Source organism: Delphinus delphis, chromosome 3 (genome assembly GCF_949987515.2).
Source record: "Delphinus delphis chromosome 3, mDelDel1.2, whole genome shotgun sequence".
In the NCBI taxonomy this organism is placed as follows: domain Eukaryota; kingdom Metazoa; phylum Chordata; class Mammalia; order Artiodactyla; family Delphinidae; genus Delphinus; species Delphinus delphis.
In genome coordinates, this window is record NC_082685.1 from 11,015,909 (window position 1) to 11,036,464 (window position 20,556).

General features: G+C 58.0%; 1 protein-coding gene across 5 annotated transcripts; it reads right to left on the minus strand.

Moving 5' to 3' along the window:
* Positions 1-497: 497 nt before the first annotated feature.
* NACC1 (nucleus accumbens associated 1) lies at positions 498-20,491 on the minus strand. Of its 5 annotated transcripts, none has more exons than XM_060007890.1 (7): positions 11,215-11,256; positions 10,744-10,821; positions 5,325-6,281; positions 5,065-5,238; positions 4,365-4,470; positions 4,160-4,257; positions 498-3,550 (listed from the first exon to the last, which is right to left on the minus strand). In XM_060007890.1, exons 3-7 carry the CDS (start codon positions 6,268-6,270, stop codon positions 3,288-3,290), a joined length of 1,587 nt encoding a protein of 528 aa, XP_059863873.1. In that variant the 5' UTR covers positions 6,271-6,281; positions 10,744-10,821; positions 11,215-11,256; the 3' UTR covers positions 498-3,287. The 5 variants fall into 5 exon arrangements, with proteins under 5 accessions (XP_059863873.1, XP_059863871.1, XP_059863872.1 ...); XM_060007888.1 differs by having other exon boundaries at positions 10,744-10,904; positions 11,215-11,254; XM_060007889.1 differs by lacking the exons at positions 10,744-10,821; positions 11,215-11,256 and adding an exon at positions 20,380-20,491.
* Between the last annotated feature and the right edge of the window lie 65 nt (positions 20,492-20,556).

Genomic DNA, 20,556 nt, shown 5'->3' on the forward strand with positions numbered 1-20,556 from the left:
CCGACTTTAGTGTTCCTTCTGACTTTAGTGCTCCTTCCAGACGCAGTGGCTCGGGACGGGGCGAAGGGTGTGGGCTTACGTTCAGGACACGTTTCTGGGGCTGGGAGTGTCAAATACCATGGAAGGGCAGCAAGTGGATCTGTAATACAGATAATTCCATGGAGCAGCTGGCCTTCTAGCTTTGGAGGGGCTCCCGTGGGACGCCCATGCAGGATTTAGGGCCCACACGTGTGAAGGAAGAGCCTAGGGAGGGTGTTGTTTGTACATATTGGGGCAACCTGGAAGCTGCTGGAAGCTGTTTTCCCACCTAAAGAGGGCCCTCCCCTCAGGCCGACATTCTGAGGCATGACGTTTGGCATGGCCGTTCTGAGCACACCCCAAGCCGGGCCCCCACTGCATTTGTCAGTGTGAAGCCCTGGGGAATGGGGATGTCGCTCTGCGGAAGGAGGGGGGCCCACCACCCCGCGCCCCCAGTGAGCAGCTTGCAGCAGGGCTGTTACAAAGGCGTTTAGTTTATTCTCCTCATCAGTATCACTGATATTCTCATGGTTCACATTTCCCAGTGCGGCTCCTCTTCTTACAGTAGTTAATGTGCAATCTCACTTATGGGCCCGGGGAGGAGGGGCTCGGCCCAGGGCAGGGAGGGTGTTGGCACTCCACGCGGACAGGGCGGGTGGTCTGTCCTGCGTGAAAGAGACGTGGGTGAATGGGCGGCCGGGGGAGGTGGAGGGGGGCCCCCATAGTCTTTTTTGCGTTGGTCGGTGATCCTCCATTCATGTTCCTTCCTGGCTGCCCCGGGGGGTGGGGGGGTTGTGGGGTCCATGCAGCTCAGGGCAGGGCAGGGCCAGGGGAAGGGAAAGCAGGAAAAGCAGCAGGCCGCCCAAGAACGGGGAGGGCAGGGCGGGAGGGCGCAGGGGTGGCTCCTGGGGTAAGGCACAACCCTGTCTTTGGCTCTCCTGGTGAGGAGTTTCCTCCCCTGCGCCCCTGCCCAGCCCCTCTCCCCCGCCCCCTCCCCAGACCTATACACACAGTCCAGGGAGCCAGGGGCACCTCCTGGAGTCCCTGAAACAAGAGGGCTCTGCCACCCAACCCAGTGCTGCAGGGGCTCGGAGGAGGGACGGGGCAAGCCCCACCCGAGGACAAGGCGAGGAGGGGCTTGACAGGGGCCTGCCCAGGACAAGGGGGTGGGGAGGGAGAAGACCCCAGTCCCAGAGAGCTGGCCCCCGCTGAGGCCTGGAAGGAGGGGAGCGCCCGGGGACTCCTGCTTCCTTTGGGGTCTGGCTGGAGCCCCAGCCCACCCTCGGCCTTGGTCGGCCCGGCAGCTTGCCGAGTGACCAGGATGTTGTGCTTTGGGATCTACGCTGGGGTGGGGTGTCGAGGCCAGGATGAGGGGGCAGGGGAGGTGCGACTAAGGTGCTTGTGCTTTAGCTGGGGCTGTCGACTCCCCCCCCACGCACTCGGACCGGCTGAGGGCTAAGGTACTGGGGCTGGGCCAGGAAAGCAGAGCGCCAGGGCCCCGCTGGTCTGACCCCATCCCCACTCCCACCCCCACCCCCCGGCCCCTGGCAGCAAGCAGATGTCAGGAAGGACCCGCTCCCCGCAGGCTGGCAGGGGTGCCTGGGGGGGCGGGCAGGCCTCCAGGTCAGATCCCAGTGGTCCAGCTGGCCACCACCCCACCTCCTGTAATCCCCTTGCCTTTGGAAAGAGAGAGGCTGCTGGGAGCAACGGGCTAGTCAGACTGCGGGGGAGACAGAGGTGGTGAGAACCAGGGCTAGAGACAAAAATGTGAAATTGCAAAGAAACGGACACCCAGCCTGTGTGGGGAGGGGTGCGCGGGGGGGGGGAGAGTTAAAAAAACAAAAAGAACCCTCCGAGTTTACATGTAGAACTCAAAAAAAAAACACAAAACCACTCGTGGAGCTAGGCCAAGGATAGAAAGAGAGGAATGGTAAAAGAAGATTCTGCAAACAATCTTTAACCATGAAGCGGACCCGGCCCTGCCAGGAGCTGGACTCAGCCAACCGGACAAACCAGGGACACCCTTGCAATGTAGCCCTTGGGGGGGAGGCCCTGGGGTTAAGTGTGAGCCGGCCAGACCCACGGGAGCCCAGGCAGAGCGGGGCCTGGGGGGCCCCCCCCTCGGCAACGCGCGCCCCCACTCCACACACACGCGCACATTCAGCCTGCCCCTGGCTCCCCACTCCGTCCTGCCTTCCACAGCCCCGAGGACCGAAGGGGACATCAGACACGGTCCCGTTGGTTTGAAAAATAAAAGGAATCTTATACTTCAATATTTCATTAGCTAAAAAAATGTTTTAAAAAGTATGTACAGGGGGTGGGGGCTGGGAGCCCTGCCGTCGGGGGTGGGGGTGGGGGAAGGGAGGGAAAGGCAGCAGCACCCCCCAGCCTGCTCCCCTGGGTTCCACCCCTGGTCCTACTGCCTCTCACGTCTTCATCTGTTTAAAAGCAAAACTTCTACACACGCACGCGCACACACACACACGCACACCCATACGCTTCTGCGAGCCCCGGAAACCTCTCCTATTCTCAGAGACCCTCGGTCTGCCCCCAAGGGCCCCCTCTCAGGACTTGCCCCTCTCAGGCCCCAGGGGGCTGGTGGCGGCAAGAGAGGCTGAGCACAGGTGGGGGAAGAGAAGGGCGCTGGGCCTGCCACCGCCCGCCACCTTAGGTCGGTCATGGAGTTTCTCTGAGCCTCAGTTTCCTCAGCTGTAAAACGGGCAGTCCTCACGGCCTCGCCTACCCCAGCCCCCAGGCACAGGGACAGACAAGGGAGACAGGAAGGCGCTTTTGGAAACGTGGAAGCACTGGGAGGTGGTGGCGGGAGGGGTCCTGAGAACCCGGGGCCCCTGTGAGTCCCCAAGGGGCTGCAGTGGGGGGCGGAGGCTGAGGAATGCTCCGGCTAGGTGGCCCAGCGCCTGGGAAGGGGGTCTTCCCAAGCCCCCCAGGCCAGCCCCTCCCTGTGCCTGGCCTGGTGAGTGGGGAGACAGTTGCTAGGGGTTAGGAGAGGGGGAGCAAGAGCCCCCCGACTGTGCACGAGTGTGTGCTAGAGAAGGCAACGCAGACCTCGCACCACCTGCCGTCCTCTCCCAGCCCGGATCCCTGATCGGATTGGGGTCAGGGGGTGGGATGTGGAGGCAGAGGGGCCAGGAGCATGCAGTGCCCCCCGCGGGTCCTGGGGAAGGACAGACAGTAGCTCGTGACCAAGACGGTGGGCGGGTGTGACAGGAGGGGGAGTGTGACAGCCCCGCGGGAGGGTCCGGTGGGGGTTACTGGAGGGCCTCCTCGGCCGAGGGGCCGGCCTCGCCGTCATGGCTGGCCGTCTCGAAGCCGTGCTCCACACCCATCATGTCCGGCTCTATCTTGCCCGTGTAGCTGATGAAGGTGGTGTACGCGTCACCCTCGGCCATAAGCGGCTTGACCTTGGGGATCCAGCTCTTCCTCACAACGCGGCGGGCATTGGTGCACATGTCGGCTGCGATGGCGTTCATCTCGCTCTCCTTGAAGTTGGGAGCAAAGTTCTGGCAGTAGTCTGTGCGGGCAGAATGGGTAGCTCATGCTGAGCGTGGCCTGGGCCTCCCACCCTCCCAACAGGCACTCAGCCCCCACGCTGCTCCTGAACCCCCCCCCCCGGAACCATGGCACCCCTGAACGCCCCCCTTGGAGCTTGCGGACAGCACGCTACACCACATCAGTGGGCCCAGGACTGACAGAGCTTGGCCATGCGTATGGGATGTGTGGATTTGATGCGGGATGGCCCAGTGCTCTTGAAAAATGTGGGTCATTCGCCAGAATTCAGAAACTGGGAGATTCCACTTGAAAACCTAGACTTCCCTCCTGACAACTGGCTGAGGCCTGGCCACTTCATCACTCTGATGACCAGGATAAGTTTGAGACCCCCCCCTCCCATAGGCTTCTGGCTTTCCTTCAGTGTCCTACCCACCCCCTCAAGAAATCTCTAACCAAGAACTCTCTAACCAATCACAGCCCTCTTCCCAACAAGCCCAGACTGAACCTCAGAATCCTTCTTAATACCAAACCCTACCTACCCATCCATCAGGGCCAACACCAGAGAAAAGGACCACCTGCCCGCCCCAGACCTCCATCCCCCAATCCCGACTCCAGAAAGGTGGACACTTACACTTGACAGCGTGCAGGACGCGGCTATCCAGCGGTTTGCGGCTGGGGTTGTTACTGGAAGAGCGGATGCCGGTGCCACAGCTATTGGCCAGCGTGTTCCTGGGCGAGGGATATGGGGGAGGGGAGTCAGGCCCCCTGTGGTGGTGGTGGTGGGGGCATGGGGCACCCCGTCCTCCCCCACATCGGGGCTCTGGCATGGGCCTCACCGGTCAAAGAAGGAGGCCAGGAGGCGCCGCAGCAGGACCTTGTGCCGCGTGCCTGCGCTGACGTGGCAGTTCATGAGCTGCGCCCTGGTGATATACACGTTGGTGCCTGGGCGGGGGGGAGGCGAAGCCAGAGGATGATGGGTGTGGGGGGCAAACCGCCATGTTCCCCACTCGGCCAAGCCCCGTCCTGGGCCCAACCAAGACCCCCCCCCCGCCCCCCGCCCCAACCACTCAACTTAGAGCGTCCTCCTCAACACTCAGGAAAGGACCGAGACTGTGGCGCCACCGTCCACGGGGCTCCCAACGTGCCGGGGCCCTTGCCCACAAAACCACCAGCATCAGAAAGAACAGGCAGCAGATGCTCGCACCCTGACACCCTGAGTCCGAGGGCCAAATTCTTAACCACCGTGTTGATCAACCCTCAAACCACGCTATGAAGCCACTGATCTACTCCCATGTGGCCAACAATGCTGGCCCACACTTACACCAGCCTCCGGGGTGGAAAGCTACAAGCCAGTCTTTGATTTGTATCAATGCAAAGAGGTGTCAGCTGCCCCAGGACACAGCCAGTGGGCGGCAGGGCTGGGGTTGGACCTTGAGCCTGGCTCCTAAGCACTGTGCTGCAGGCTGCTGGCCCAGAGGGCATCGAGGCCCAAGGTGGGGGAGGGGGGAATTCAGGGAGCAAGTGAGGCCAGCCCACCTGTTACCAGCTCCAGCTTCTCAGAGGGGTCACCCTCATCGTAGAGCTTGGGGTGGCAGCGGTTGCCGATCTGGTTGATGAGCTCAGCAGGGAGAGACGCCAGGTCTTGCCGCACTCGGATGCGGTTCCGGGACTCGGGGGCCACCTGCTCAGGGAGGGCCTCCACCTTCTCGGCTGTCGGGGGCGAAATTGGTGTGTTGGGGGCGGGGCCGGGGGCGGGGGCGAGGGGCCAGGCTTGGGGTTGTGGTGGGGCACCTCACCGGTCTGGCCGACGTTCATCATGCTGTACATGGTGTACATATTGCAGATCTGCCGGTACTGCTCGTCTGTGCCCTCCTCGCCCGCGTCCTCCTCCTCATCTTCCTCGTGGTAAGAGCCGGGGCTGTCGCTGGTGTAAGCGCTTGAGGTGCCCGGGCTGGTCCGCTCCGACGTGCTGGGCCCACTCACCACTCCGCCTGCCGCTGCTGCCACGCCCCCCGCCGGCTGCCCGGCCCCGGGCCCCCCCGCCACTCCGGTGGGCTGTGCTGCCGCCACCACCGGGGCCTGCTGGGGCGGCCGGTTGGCGGCCAGGTCCGGCGTGGAGAACTTGGCCATCTTGCGGCTGCCGTTGCCACTGCTGCCACCGCCGGCCTCCTTCTGGCTGCTGTCCCACAGCCTCTTGGCCACGGGCGTGCACTGCACAGAGTCCGACTCCTGCTGCTCTGTCTTGACGCGAGACACGAGGGGCAGTGGGGTGCCGCAGGCCGGCCAGCTCGACGTCTGCGCCACAGGGCTCTGGGGCTCGGACGAGGGGGCCTCCTCGGCGTGCAGGCCCTGGGAGTCACAGCTGGGGGAGCTCACCTTGAGGAAGAACTCTGTGCCCTTCTCCATGATCTCCTGGATCTGCAGGAAGCCCGCTGTGTACATGAGCAGGAACTGGTCGCCCATGTTCATGCTCAGCCGGCCCGTGTAGCAGAAGCTGAGGATCTGCTGGAAGGACTGGGGCTGCACAGCCGCCGGCAGCTCCACCACCGCACTCCGGCTGCTGTTGAACAGGTCCCGGAAGTAGGAGCTGCTGGCGGCCAGCACGGCCCGGTGGGCCTTGAAGGCATGGCCCTTGACCACCACCGAAACATCACAGTACAGGCCCTGCAGCCGCTGCTCGTTGAGGCACTCCAGAATGCTGTTGCCGAAGTTCGGGATCTCCATCTGCAGGGTCTGGGCCATGGCGGCGGCGGCTGCACAGGGGACAGGGAGAGACGGAGGGACAGGGTCAGATGGCAGACTCAGCCCGCTGCAGGGAGACACACGGGAGCGTGGACATCCACGTGGTGGAATTTGCCACGACTGTAAGAATCACAGGTGCCGCCCACTCCTGTCCCAGCATGGCCTTTCCTCTGTGACAGACTGTCAAATCAGCTAAGTCAGCTATAGGCCGGGGTGGCCTATGCCGTCCCTTTGCAGAAAGGAAGGCAAAAGCATACTTACACGTCTGTGCTTGAATATTAAATGAGATAACACAGTGAGCCCCCCGTGAGCATTAACCACCACTAGCACTACACACATAGGGTAACAGGCATAGAGACACCAAGAAGGCAGAGTCATCCGATTTTTCACACTGTGTTTGCAGTGCTGAGCACGTGACCCTCAATCACCATTTGCTGAATGACTGAATGACCACTCGAGAAACCCTGAAACTGCATGAGAACATCACTAGTCATCAGGGTAATGCAAATCCAAACCACAATGAGACACCATTCCACACCCACTAGGCTGGCTAGAATAAGAAAGATAAGTATTGGTGAGGATGAGAAATGAACCGGAACCCTCCTACACTGCTGGTGGGAATGTGAAATGGTGCAGCTGCTATGGAAAACCGTTCCTCAAATGGTTAAACATGAAGTTGCCATATGACCCAGCAATTCCACTTCTAGGAATTATTCCTGAGAAATGAAAACATATATCCACACATACACCTGTACGTGAATGTTTACAGCAGCACTGTTCACAATAGGCAAAAGGTGGAAACAACCCAAATGTCCATCAACTGATGAATGGATAAACAAAATATGGTCAATCCACAATGGAATACTACTCAGTCATAAAGAGGAATGCACTACTGCTACATGCTACAACTTGGATAAACCCTGAAAACATTATGCTAAATGCAAGAAGCCAGACGAAAAGACCACATATTATACAATCCCATTTATATGAAACGTCCAGAACAGGCAAATCGATAAGAGACAGAAAGCAGATGAGTGGTTGCCTGGGCTGGGGGTGCTTGGAGGATTAGGGGAGTGTGAGCAACAGGTGCAGGGTTTCTTCTTGCCCTCGTGAAAAATGTTCAGAAATCGTGGTGATGGATGCACAACTCTGAATATACTAAAAACTCCTGAACCTGTACACTTTAAACGGGTGAACTGCTTGGTATATGCATCTCAGTAAAGCTGTAAAAGGAAGAAAGAAACCATAAGACTAATGTCCTCTGTGTAGAACTGGGGATGAGACTTACCATGTACATTCTTAGGGTCTTTTTTTTTTTGGCCACACTACACGGCTTGTGGGATCTTAGTTCCCTGACCAGGGATTGAACCCAGGCCCTTGGCAGTGAAAGCTCAGAGTCCTAACCGCTGGACTGCCAGGGAATTCCATCTTAGGGTCTTTTAAATTTTAAACCTGGTGAATGTATTGCCTATTTACAAAAGTAAATAATATTTAAAATAAAGTGTGTGGGACTTCCCTGGTAGCGCAGTGATTAAGAACCTGCCTGCCAGTGCAGGAGACACGGGCTCAAGCCCTGGTCCGTGAAGATCCCACATGCCACGGAGCAACTAAGCCCGTGCACCACAACTACTGAGGCCTGCGCGCCTAGAGCCCAGGCTCTGCAACAAGAGAAGCCACCGCTCGCCTCAACTAGAGAAAGCCTGTGCACAGCAACAAAGACCCAACGCAGCCAAAAATAGAATAAATAAATTTTAAAAAATAAAATAAAATAAAAAAATAAAGTGTGTGAAATCACACCACAAACAATTCACCCCAAAGTGCTTGAGGGGTGGGTGGAGAAAGAAATGTGAATTTAAGGAACTGCATGAGATCCTGCTCAGGGAGCCCACCCCCATCCTGACCTGTGAAGTACCACCTGGGGGGCCCTGGCACCTCTCAAATGTGTGACCTTCTGCATCAGAGCCTATTCCATCAGTGCATGTTCCAACCCAGGAGGAAGAACTGGTCGGGTGAGGACAGCATGTCTGATGCTCTGGGGGCAATCATAAAAGGGCTCTGAGGGAAGACATGGCTTTACAAGTGCCCCCATTGGTAAAACTGAGTCCCCTGCCATTCTGGAGTTGTGGAGGGCAGTCATCCCGAATGGGCAGGTATGGGTGAGAAGAGAGGCCTGAGCAGAGTGTCAGGCTGGTGAGAAGAAAGAGGAAAAAGGTGAAGAGTGTGTGCAAAGGCCCTGAGGCAGGAACTAACTAGAGCCCCCAGCTGTTCATCTCTCACTCCCACGTTAGCTCTCATGCATCTTTCAGTTTTTTTTCTTTAACCAGTCTATTCTAAGCTGCCTCGATGGGCTGAGGATTGGGGATGCAGTGAAGACTTGGGCCCTACCCAGGTTCATTCAGAAAGGGCTACCTGGAGGAACACAAGGGGCCATGCGCCCATGGGCTCAGAGGTGCACTTCAGGGCAAGGGTGAGTCCTGGCTCCCCCAGATCTGTCTGGGCACTGAAATCCATGATTCCCCTCTGCTGTACCCTCCTCTTCCTCATCAAAATCATTGTCGCCACCGCGAAAAACAAAAAGGCAATCAGGAGGGGGAGGCAGAGACAGGGAAATCCTAATTAGACGGCAGCATGCACATCCCAGGAGGTCAAACTAAGGGCCGGACAGGCTAGGAGCTGGTGCTTCAGTTTCCCCTACCGCCTCATTCAGAGCTGGGCCTCTGAATGAGGCGGTAGGGGAAACTGAGGCACCAAGAGGAGGCAAAGGATAGAGCCCAGAGAGCCTCCTCCAGGGCCCTGGTAGCCCTGACCCGCCTCCCCAGGCTGCCAAACAGAAGACCCCCCGGGTACTAGGGCCCAAGTGACCAGGGCCGAGGCAGCCAAGGAAGAGGCTGCCTGGCCTCTAGTCCCTGGAGGGGTGCTCTAGACCCCTGGCTTGGAAGGCTTACACCCCAAGGGGGAGGACCAAGGCAGGACATGCATGCGGTGGAGCTAGAGTCCCTCAGACCTGGGTTCTGCTGCTAGCCCCACTCTGAAGCTGCATGACCTCAGGCCAGCCGCTCACCTCTCTGTGCTTCAGTTTGTTTATGTGTAAAATGGGGAGGTATACATCCAACCCACCCGATGGACTGCAAGGTGCTGGGGACATAGCCCTGAAGAGGACTGGTTGTGCCCACATGTAGCTCACTGTCTAGTGAGGAGCCACAGGGCGTGATTTTAGTTGGGGTGAGTGTGTCACTGAGTGAGCGAGGTAAAGATGGGGAGATGGAGAGAGCAACCAACAGTCCTGGGCAGGAAGGAGCCAGTGTGGCTGGAAAGCGGCACAGGGTGTGGGACAGGTGGGCCCTGGCCTGGTGAGGATGAATGTCTGAGAGTGAGCAATGGGAAGCCCGGAGCAAGGGAGACTGGGCCCAGACCAGCTTTGGGAGAATTCCCAGCATCAGTGGCGGGGACAGAGAGAAGCGGGTGAGTGACTCAGGAATGAGCCTCTACAGGAGACGGTATTGTTTTAAAAGTTGTAGACAGGAGACTTCCCTAGCAGTCAAGTGGTTAAGACTCCATGCTTCTACTGCAGGGGGCACGGGTTCGATCCCTGGTTGGAGAACTAAGATCCTGCATGCTGCATAGCGCAGTCAAAAAAAAGTTGTGTAGATAGGTACTCCGCAAGGAGACTGTCAGCTCCAGAGGGGCAGGCATGCTGGCAGATTTGCTCATGATTAGCTCATCAGAACAGAGAGAGGCGGTCAATAAATATTTGTAAACGTGTCAGATAGTGTACCAAGGCAGGAATAGACTGCTCCTGTCTGGGAAATGGCAGCTGCGGGGTGGGGGTGGGGAAGCATGGGGGAACAGGGGGAGGGGGCTGAGGCAGTACACATACGGGTGTGGATGCTTCTGGGGCTACGGAGGGCGTTGCAAAGTGTCCTCCTAACTGTGCTCGGTGTGACGGACACTGTTGCACGCATTTCCGGAAGGCTACCAAAGTGCTCACAGCACTCCACAGTGAAGGCTAGCAGGGCCCCACTTTGTGGGTGGTGATCACAGCACCGCCCTGCCCCGTCCCAAGCAGTTGGACTTCAGGGTCTGACCCCTCACCGGGAATTGGTGCAGGATGGCTTTGTGGTGAGCGCTCAGCATGGGGGCGATAAGGTCCTCAACAGGAGGGAAAAGAGATGCAAGGAGGAGGGCTCCCGAGGGCGAGAGCCAACCTGACATTCAGTCTGGGGTCCCCAGGCCTCGTGAACCCCATGGGGCCTCAGAGCCCAGCACCCAGGGCTTTGAAGCCTTCAACTAGCAATGGCGGCGGGGGGCGGGGGCACAACTTGTGCAAAAGGCTGATGCAATCCGTGCACAGGCACGCACCCTCTGCAGTGACAGCGAGTGGGGTGCTAGGTCTGCCTCGCTGCCCCTGTAAGTAGGACAGGGTATGGGGTGGGGGGAGGTGGAGGAGGCCACTGGAGACCACTAGAGACCCACCTCTGGATCGTGGCACCAATCCAGGCTGCCAGACTCAGAAGAACAATGGCCGGTGGTCCTGCCCCTCACCTACACCAGCTGTGAGGGAGGAGCCATGGAGCCAGATCAGGCTTCCAGAGGAAACAGGTTGAAAGCAGCTGGCGCTCGGCCTGGGTCACCTGCTGGTTGGGAAGTGGTAGGATGGAGAGCCGGGGTGGGGGTGGGGGTGGGGGTGGGGGGCGGTGCGGTTCTCTAAACCAGCCAACAGTTCTGTCCTCACCAGCCCGAGCCCCTCGCCTGTACTGCACGGTTCCCCTCAGCCAGACCTTTACCCAAGCTGTGCACCCTGCCCGGAGCGCCCTTCTCCTCCCACTACCCGCATCTTCCTCATTCACCCTCAGCTGCCCCGTGCTCTGAGAACTCACCAGACTGGAGAAGATGCCCTCTTCGGCACTCCCCGCAACCCCCAAGCCACAGGGCCCTTATGCTTACCTCTGAGAACATTAAATCCCACTTGACTATAATCTCCCCAGGGGCAGAAAACCGTATTTGAATTCTCTCTCCTCACAACTTGGCACATGAGCCGGCACATCTTCTGGGGTGCCCAGATCCCCCTGGAGGGAAGGGGCGGCCCCCAGACCCACACAAGGCCAAGGGGACCCTTCCATCGCTACTCCTGGCCCCGGAAGAGAGTGGGTTTCCTGACGAGACGCAAGGGCACGACACAGGGTTTCCATGACCTCTCAACAGTCACTCAACAAATATTTGCCAAGCGCCTTGCCTGGGGCAGGAAGTGCCCAGAGCCTGAGGCAGGCCACCACTAAGACAAGGCCCTGCCTCCGGAGCTCATGGTCCAGGAAGAGACATGACCATTCATCCAGGGTCACACGGATCAACGAGCTGCAGGTCTGCGCCTCTGACCTCACCCGGAGGAGGGGACACTGGAGCTGAGATCTGGGGGGCACAAGGGGGTGGAGGTGGGGGGTGATCTAATGGGGCAGTGGTGGGCTGGGAGCGTGGCCCTCAAGGAACAAGGAAGGTGTGCAGAGCCCCAAGGGAGAAGCAGGCACGGCCCTTCCAGAAACTGGAGGAAGGCAAAGCTGGCTCTGGGCTCAGTCTTTAGTCTGCTTCTCTCCTTGGGGGATCACACCCAGTCTCAGGGCTCTGATGTGGACTAAATTGTGTCGCCCACCCCAATTTCTAAGTTGAAGTCCTAATCCCCCGTGTGGCTGTATTTGGAGACAGGGTCTTATTTGAAGGTAATTAAGGTTAAATGAGGTCATAAAGGTCGGGCCCTAATGCAACAGAACTCTTTGTCCTTATAAGAAGAGGAAGAGAGAGTTCTCTTTCTCTCTCCAAGCGCAGACACTAAGGGCCACATGAGCACACTAGAATCCAACCAGAACCTGACTGCGCTGGCATCTTAGACTTCCAGCCCCCAGAACTGTGAGAAAATGTCTGTTGTTTAAGCTGCCCAGTCTATGGTATTTTGTTATGGCGACCCAAGCGGACTAAGACAGGCTCAAAACACCATCTACTTGGACTTCCCTGGAGATCCAGGGAAGTTAAGACTTCATGCTCCCAATGCAGGGGGCACAGGTTTGATCCCTGGTCAGGGAAGATCCTGCATGCCGTGGCCAAAACCAAACAAACACCATCTACTCACCCCACAACTCCCTCATGGAGCCCCTGGCCTGGACCTCCCCTTGGACGGCAGACTTGCACATACCCCAGATGCCCACACAATGCGTCCTCAGCCGAGCCCTTCTCCCCTCAAGCCTGCTCTGGCTGCAGTGCACACAGGCTCTATCTAGCCCTCCTTGCTTGGGTGAAGAGCCTAGGATTCACACCTCCGATTTCTTCAAAACCAGTTCTCACCACCTGGGCCCCTACGATGTGTATGGGGGTCCTGCACAGTAAGGACTGCCTGCTCTCAGACCTCTTACAAGGCAGGCCCCAAGATGGTCACAGCCCTTCATCACCTATCAGGTCACACCCCTGATCACCTATCTCAGATTTCCAAAGACAGCCTTTGCCAACCCCAATTCCTCCGGCCACTTCTGCTTCATTTTCCCTCCTTGGCACTGCCCACCATCTACCAACTAGATGTGTCCTTGGCTTTGTGTCAGCTCCACCAGGGCAGGGCGACTGCCTGTCTGGTTCACACTACTATATCCCCTGCCCCCAACTAGACAGGCACACAGTGGACGCACAATCGTTGTTAGCGGAATGAATGAATGATTTGTTACTTCCAACTACACTCCCCTTTTAGTCGCACTGTGACTAGAACAGAGTGGGACTTGGAAGAGGTCTCTGAGGCTGGGCAGGGGTGCCACCCGCACCGCAGTGGGGGCCGCCGGGGCCAACGCAGAGGGTGCTGCTCAGACAGACATCCTCCTCTGGCAGCCACAGCAGGTGGGTAGCCTGCAGTCAGGGTCCCACTTGGGGCTCAATGTAACTGAACTTGGGATTCCCACTGACTGCTGTCCTACTGCCGGATCCCGCTAGGGTGCGGCAGGCTTGAAACGGAGGTGCTTGTGTTGCAGTGCAATTCCTAGGGGTGGAAACTGCCAGCTCTTTGAAGGAGCTCCGAGTACCCCAGCCAGCAGTGGCTGGGGGGCAGATCTATGTCTGCCTCACCAAGGACTGTCTTTTCTGGCTGACTTTCCAGGGAAGTGGTGAGCTGCCCATTGACATGTAAGCTGGTTAAGGGAACCCACTAACTCCAAGCGTAAGAAGGACAGAGGCCCCTGGAAAGTCCCACAATCCTTCACCCAGCTCAGCATGAGGTCAGAGTGACAACTGGGGGCAGGAAAGTGGCACACCCCCCAGGCTGCTCGGAGTGCATTCCTGGCCCAAAGCCATTCGGACCCTCTGCAGGAGCCGAACTGGAAGGTAGTTTAGGCAAACATTAGCTAGTGAAGAACAAGGCGATACCCGATTGTACAGATCTTTTTAAGGTACATGCACATTTAATTCATTTTCTTTTTCCCTGAAAAGCTCCTGTTAACTCCACAGTGGGTGACAGGATTAGCAATCGTTGGTGGCATGGAAGTTGCCCCTACTGTGCACCAGCACCCGACGAGGGCTCAGCTATTCCTCTCACCAGTTTCTGAGGAAGAAATGAGTCTTCCTGCCATTTTACAGATGAGGAGAGCAAGGCCCAGGATGGCATCCAGGCCACGTGGCTCCTGTCCAAGAATCAGGAGATAATGGCAGTTGGGGCTCCCTGACCATGGCTGGCCCAGGCTGCACTCATCCTCCGCATGGCCCTGCTGCTCCCTGTGGCAGGCGGCCACCACAGCTAGACCCATTTCATGACTGGGAAAACTGAGAAACCAGAGCTGAGAAGGGAAGCCGAGACCCGAGTTGGGGTCTGCTGCCCACCTGAGGCCCCAGCCCAAGGGTTCTAGGTGCTGCTATTCCCGCTCCCCCTGAAGCCGCCTTCTTTCCCCCAGCCTCCCCCAGCTACTCTCTACTCTTCCTCCCCTCACTGCCACCTCCGGGAAAGAGCAATCCAGCCTGCTGCCTCTCCTCCCTCCCCCCTCCCACTCTCTCCTCGAAGTCCTCAGCAATCTGGCTTCTGCCTGCAGCAGCTCCTAAGAGAACCCAGCCAGGCCCCACCCCCTTCCCACTCTGACCTCAAGCCCACCTTTGTGAGTTACCTCATACTCCCGGTGTGCCTCCAGACCCAAGGACAAGGGGGCAGGGCAGCAGCTGCACAAAGGGTGGAGGGAAGTGCAAAGGCCCTGAGGTGACCTTGGGGAGGCTAACACAAAGGAGGCTGGGCGTTACTGGGGATGGGTCGTGGAGATGTGCTTGGAGACCCTGCAGGGCCTTGGCAGGACAAAAGAATCAGAATCCTGTTTTACTAGGCTCAAATATCCCTTACAAAGCTTCCCCGCTTAGAATTACGCTTTCCTTCCTCTACGCTCCCAGAAAACATTTATCTGTACTAGTGCTTACCACCCCCCACGTCAGTCTTTCCCAACTATAAAACAAGCAGCCGCCTCACAAGGCTGTTTTGAGGATTAAACCACCTTAAGGTAACACAGGTAGGTAGGCTGGTGCTGACTTTGCAGTCAGTGCTCAGCTGCTATTATTAGTTATGTTCCCCCTTCTGTCTGTCCCCCTAGCCCCTCACAGGACTGCAAACTCCCTGACAGCAGCAGAGGCATCTTATACCGCTCACCATCTCCCAGAACCTTAGGCCATTTCATGAGCTACCAGGCCATACTTACTGAGGGCTCCCTGCACTGCCTTCCCAGCACCAGCTGATCACACCCCAGACACCAACGTCTCACATGACCCTCCCAATAACCACGCAGCAGGGAGCCCCAACTGAGGCCCTGTTGCCACTGGGGCCAGATCATCCGCTGTCGTGGAGGCTGCCCTGTACATTATGAGATACTGAGGGGCATTCCTGGCCTCTACTGTGACAGCTGTGACAACCAAAAATGTCTCCAGACATTTCCCAAGCATCCCTTGAGGGGGGCAGAATCACCCCTGGTTGAGAACCACTGCAGTGCAGGTATGCCTGCTTGTCCCCACTTATCAGATACTTAAACTGAGGCGCCAAGGCCACAGCGTTTGCCCAGGGTCTCCTGGCTGAGCAAGGTGGCACTAACAGTGGAATCTGACTCTCCACTACACCATGTTTGCTCACCTTTACCCACCCTCTGCTTAATTCAGTCACGGTCCTCACAGAGGGCCCTCGGATCTCTAAGGATGCTGAGACCTTCACATCCTGTCTATCCTGAGGAGACAGGGGCAATGATCACAACCAGATACTGGACACAACGAGACAGCCACCTGTTCAGTCCCACCTCACAGCCTCTGTGGCTCAGAAGGCTCTTCAGGAGGAGACAGAGGGATGACACTCTTGCCCAAGGGGACCCAGGAGCAGAGGCAGGGAGGCGGGCCTGCGTGCTCATGCTAGGCATAGGCTTAAGTGATTTACAAATGGGTGAAAGTGCTCAGAGCAGCGTGACACCCAGGAAAGGGATGGGAGTGATGAGAGGCAGGGAGGACCCAAGAGAAGGAGCAGAGGCTGGTGCAAACACCACCTCCGTGTCTTCAAGGCTGGCTCACCTTTGCCTCAAATGCTGCAAGCCCCACCTGAACCTGGCAGGCCCTCCTCCACCACAGTCTCTGGCAGTGACACTGATGAGCCGGGTCAGACTTTCCTGGACCAACCCGCAACCCTCTCCAAACCCCATGCCTCCAGGCTGACCTCCATGACGGGTCCTGCCAAACTGACCGAAACTCATTTCCTTGCAGCCCTGTGCAAGAACCTGCTGGGGCTCCCCACTGCTTGGCCGGGGCAACAGATTTTAGAAGGCCTTGGATGTAGGCCAAGGGGTCTGGACTTGCATCTGGGGGTGATGGGGGGATCCAGGACACCCTGAGATCAGACGCTTCTTTTCTGGGAACGGCACTAAGGGTCTCTTATCTCCACGCTAGGGTCACCCTTCAGTCCTTCCCTCATGAAGACAAAATGTTTAGAGCACTTAGCAGGAGCCTGGCACATGCTAAATAAAGGCTTTCAATGTGTTGTCCTGTCTGCCTAGAACATTCGCCCCTCCCTGCCGCAGCTCCCCCACCAGCAGGCTGATCTCTTATTATTCAGAGCTCAGCTCGCCTGGAAGCCTTCCCTGACCACCCAAATCTAATGCTTTCCACCCACCCCAGCACCATCACTTCACTTGGTTTTACTATATTCATGAACGCGGGGATATCAGAAATGAGCTTGATCATTTGTTTGTCTGAGGTCAGTCACCTTCAGACAAACCTTTGTCTAACCTTCACTAGAAGTTGCTGAGAGCAGTTCTAGGAGCTGCTTTTCAGGGCTGCTCCCCGGGCCCCAGCAGGGAGTTGGCACCCATGTGAAATCAAACTGTCCCAAGGGTCCCTTAACTTGTTGCTCTTGCCTGCCAGGCTATTTTGGCCTCCTCTGGCGCCCCAGGTCTGGGCACCCTAAATCCTCACAGAAAAGCAATTATTAAGAGTGCTTTCTCCAGCTCCAGGCACAGGCTCGGACTCACTGCCCCCTTCTCTGCCATCACACACAGCGGCCAACTCCTACCAGTCTCTGCCCCCGTTCCAGCTCTATGACTGGAGGCAGCTGTGCCCAATCCTAAGTACCCAGCCCGGAGCCCCGGCCGAGGCCCCAGGCTGCGCCACGGCAGCCAGCCTCAGCCCAACCAGGCAGGGGGAAGGCTTCTTTACATGGGGCTGCTGGCCCAGTTTCTACCCCTCCCAAAACCAGGAGGCCAGCCAAAGAGGGGAGGAGGGCCGAGCCCAGGTGGGGGCAGTTCCAGGAACTACAAGGAGATTGGGGGAAGGGAGGGAATGAGGTGACAAGCCATCATTAAACCCAGATCTAGCTGATACCACTCGACCCAGCAGTTTGTGGTTCCTGCCTCAGGTACTGAGGCTCCCAAGTCAATGTTCCCAGGACACATTGGTAACAGCTTTGCAGTTAGCCCAGAGAGAAGGAACAAAAGCAGGGGTGGTCTGACTGGGGACCAAACAGAGAAAAAGATAAACCAGGAAAAAAAGCAAAAATCCAGCTCCAGAGCCAGGTTCCATCCTCATAACCACCTCCCTCTGCCAGCCCACAGCTCTGTGACCCCTGACCTCTTGGCTCCCATTATAACAGGGATGACCTTGCCTCTGGGAAAAAAGCTTCCACTGATCTGGCTCCCTGGGACACCAGCAAAACTGTCCGCAAGGGATGGGCAAGAGAAAAGTCCTGGACAGAGAATTCCCACCAGGGAATCCAGAACAGTGGGCTCTTCCAGTCACGCCCCTAAAAGGCCAGCTCCAGGGGACTGCGGGCTGGGGCAGAGGATCAGTCAATCCCAGTCGGCCACTGTCTAGCTGTGGGACCTGGGACAAGTCATGGGGTCGCGGCTTCCTCCCCAGTACCATGAAGAAGGCCTAAGTTGACCTGGTGGTGGTGAGCAATCAATGAGCTCATCTAACCAGCAAGCTCAGCACAGGGCCTGCCCCAGGAAGAGCACCGCAGAGGCAGAGCCCTGGGACCCGGAGCACCAAAGGCCTGGGCCAGGGTGTAGGTGCCTGGTTTGATCCCTTTCTTGGTGACCTGCCTTCCCCCCATCAGGAGCCTTCAAGACACAATGAACAGAGCTTTATATGCTCACCTCCCAGTAACTCACCTGCGGAGAGCTGGTGCCTGGAAGGTAGTGAGGTCCCAACCCCTAGGCTTGAGCCTCAAGGCTCTGGTCACAAAAAGTGGAGAAAGAATCTTAGGACCCTAAGATACTCAGATAACAGGGGCTGGGCTGCCTCCCTACAGATATATGGGGTGGGGGTGGACAAAAGGGTGGTAAACAAGATGCCCGAGCTAGGTGTTCCAGACGATTTCCCAAGCTGCCCACACAAACGCCCAGGTGGGCGGGCTAGCACCTTGAAGCAGCCAGCAGAGGCTTGCCCAAAGGGTATGTCGGGACCCAGAGCCTGAGACAGGCAGGGATGAGGTGTGAGAAAGAAGAAACCCCTCAGATTTGGCCCCAAGCTAACGCCTGGACGGGGAAGGGGGGAGGGGGTGCACCTTGGCACTTGCCTTTTGATCACACTAGTTTCTCCGGACCTGCTCCCACATCCCCACTAGCCTACTTAGCGCAAAGGCTCTGCCTCCCCCGGACTCCCAAAGCTCCTACAGTAGTTCCTCAACCTACCTGATCGCCTCCGTATCAGGTCCTCGCCACCCCCTCCCCACTCTCCGAACTGAAACCTCATGTGACCCCTGCAAACATTTCAGGGATCTCCTAACCGCCCCCACTAGAACTAACTCCGCCCACACCCACCCTGCCCCACTTCCTGGGCTTCTCCTCAACCGCCCCCAGGCCTGTAACCTGACCCACCTCCTCCAGCGCCCCGACTGTACCTGCCAGCCCGGCCCCTCCCCGCCCCCCCCTCGGGGCCGTTTCCCTCCGGCCAAGCCACTCTCCCCTCCTCCCCCATTCGGCCGGCCCAAAGCCCGACTCCTCCTCCCCCTCCCCCTCCGGTCTCCCCGGCGCCTCCTCACTTTTCCTCCACCGGCCCTCCCTCCAACTTCCCGGCCCCCAGCCACCCCTGCACCTGCCCGGGCCTGGTCTCGCTCCCCTCTCGCGGGGGATGACAGGAGGAGGTCTGGGCCTGATCCCGACGCCCCCAAGCTCCGCGGCCCGGCCCGGGGCTGGACGCTCAAGGCCGCTCGCGGGGACCGGGACTCTCCGCACTCGGGCCGGGGCACAGTGCAAGCTGCTAACCAGGTTCCTCCCCGGTCGGAGGAGGCCCCCATGTCCTCCCCCCTCAACCCTTAGCCGGACCTCGGATGCCCTCCGGCCGTCCCGGCGAAAGGAGGCCGGAACCGGGCCTGGGGCGGGCCGCCTCACCTGCGCCGTGGCCGCGCTCCGGGGGCTCCCGGCGAGCTCCGCAGCGGCGGCTGGGGCCGGGCCTGGGCCCGGGGCGCGCCCCCCTGCGCCGGGGCCTCGGCGTCCGCCTCCGCGGCCTCCGCGGCCTCCGCTTCAGCAGCAGCGGCAGCCGCGGCGGCCATTCATTGTGGGCCAGGCCGCCCCAGCCGAGCGCCGAGCGAGCGCAAGGCGCGCCGCCGCCGCCGCCGCCGGGCCGGGGAGGAGCGGCCGTGGCCCCGCCCACGCACCGCCCCCGGTGCCCGCCCCCGAGGCTAGGCCAGCCGAGCGCCGAACGCGCCCCTTCTCTCAGTCTCTTCCCTCGGCCCCTCGGAATCCCCGTCTGGACCTTGGCTCTGCGGCAGAGTTCGAGTCCCGACCTCGCCACCATCTAGTCCCGCGACCTTAAACAAGTCGCTCTGCCTTTCGGAACTTTAGTTTCCTGTAAAAACGCAAACAATAATATCTGCTGTTTATTATGCCAGGAACTGTTTTAGGTTCTTTACGGGATTATCTCGTTTAAACTTCACAGTAGTATCTTTAGGTAGGAATTATTTTATAAACACACACACACACACACACACTTTATAGAAAATAAGAAAGGGAGGCACAGAGAGATGAAGAAACCTGCTCCAGGTCACACAGCAAGGAAGTGGTGGCGGGTGCCAGGATTCAAAACCGGGCCCAAGAAGAAACAATAAAAGTTAACACTTGTCCGATGCTTATGCGACGCCAGATTCCATTCTAAGCATTCTACCTGCACTAACTCGTTTAATTCTCATCACAACTCAATAACGAACGTTAAAAATTTCTGCCCATTTTGCAAATGGGGAAATATAAGCAGAGAGCATTAAGAACAAGTAGGAAGGCAAGCTGGGGCTGGAACCAGTCAGTACCGACACTACGGTCTCCTTTCCTACACCGGTTAGAACCTTCTGAGGGTTTGCTATGTGAGAGCGCCTACTTTGCACATTTTCCAGGCATTCTGTCGTTTAATCTCTGCTCTATCTTGGAAGCTAGGGCTCTTATTTAACAGGTAAGGAAAGTGAAGCCCAGAGAGTTTAAGTAACTTGTCAAGAGCATGTGGTAGGACTGGGATTCAAACGCAGGAAATCTGATTTCAGAGTCTGAGTTATTCCCGCAGGGTGCCCTGACATACTGTGTTTACAAAACCCAGCACACGGGAGGCGATCAAAAGGTGTTGGATTTCTCCGCTTACCGCCCCTTTTCTGAGTCTCACCTTCCTCATCCGTGAAATGGGGCTAGTGTGGTATCCCCTCCCAGGGGAGCCGCAGTGATTAAGGCCGTCACACAACACTTTCAGCGCTTTCCGCCGTGCATTTTGATCCCAGCTGCCCACTATAGGTAGCATCAATGATTGACTAAACTCTGTCACATGATCTGCCCTCCCACTGTG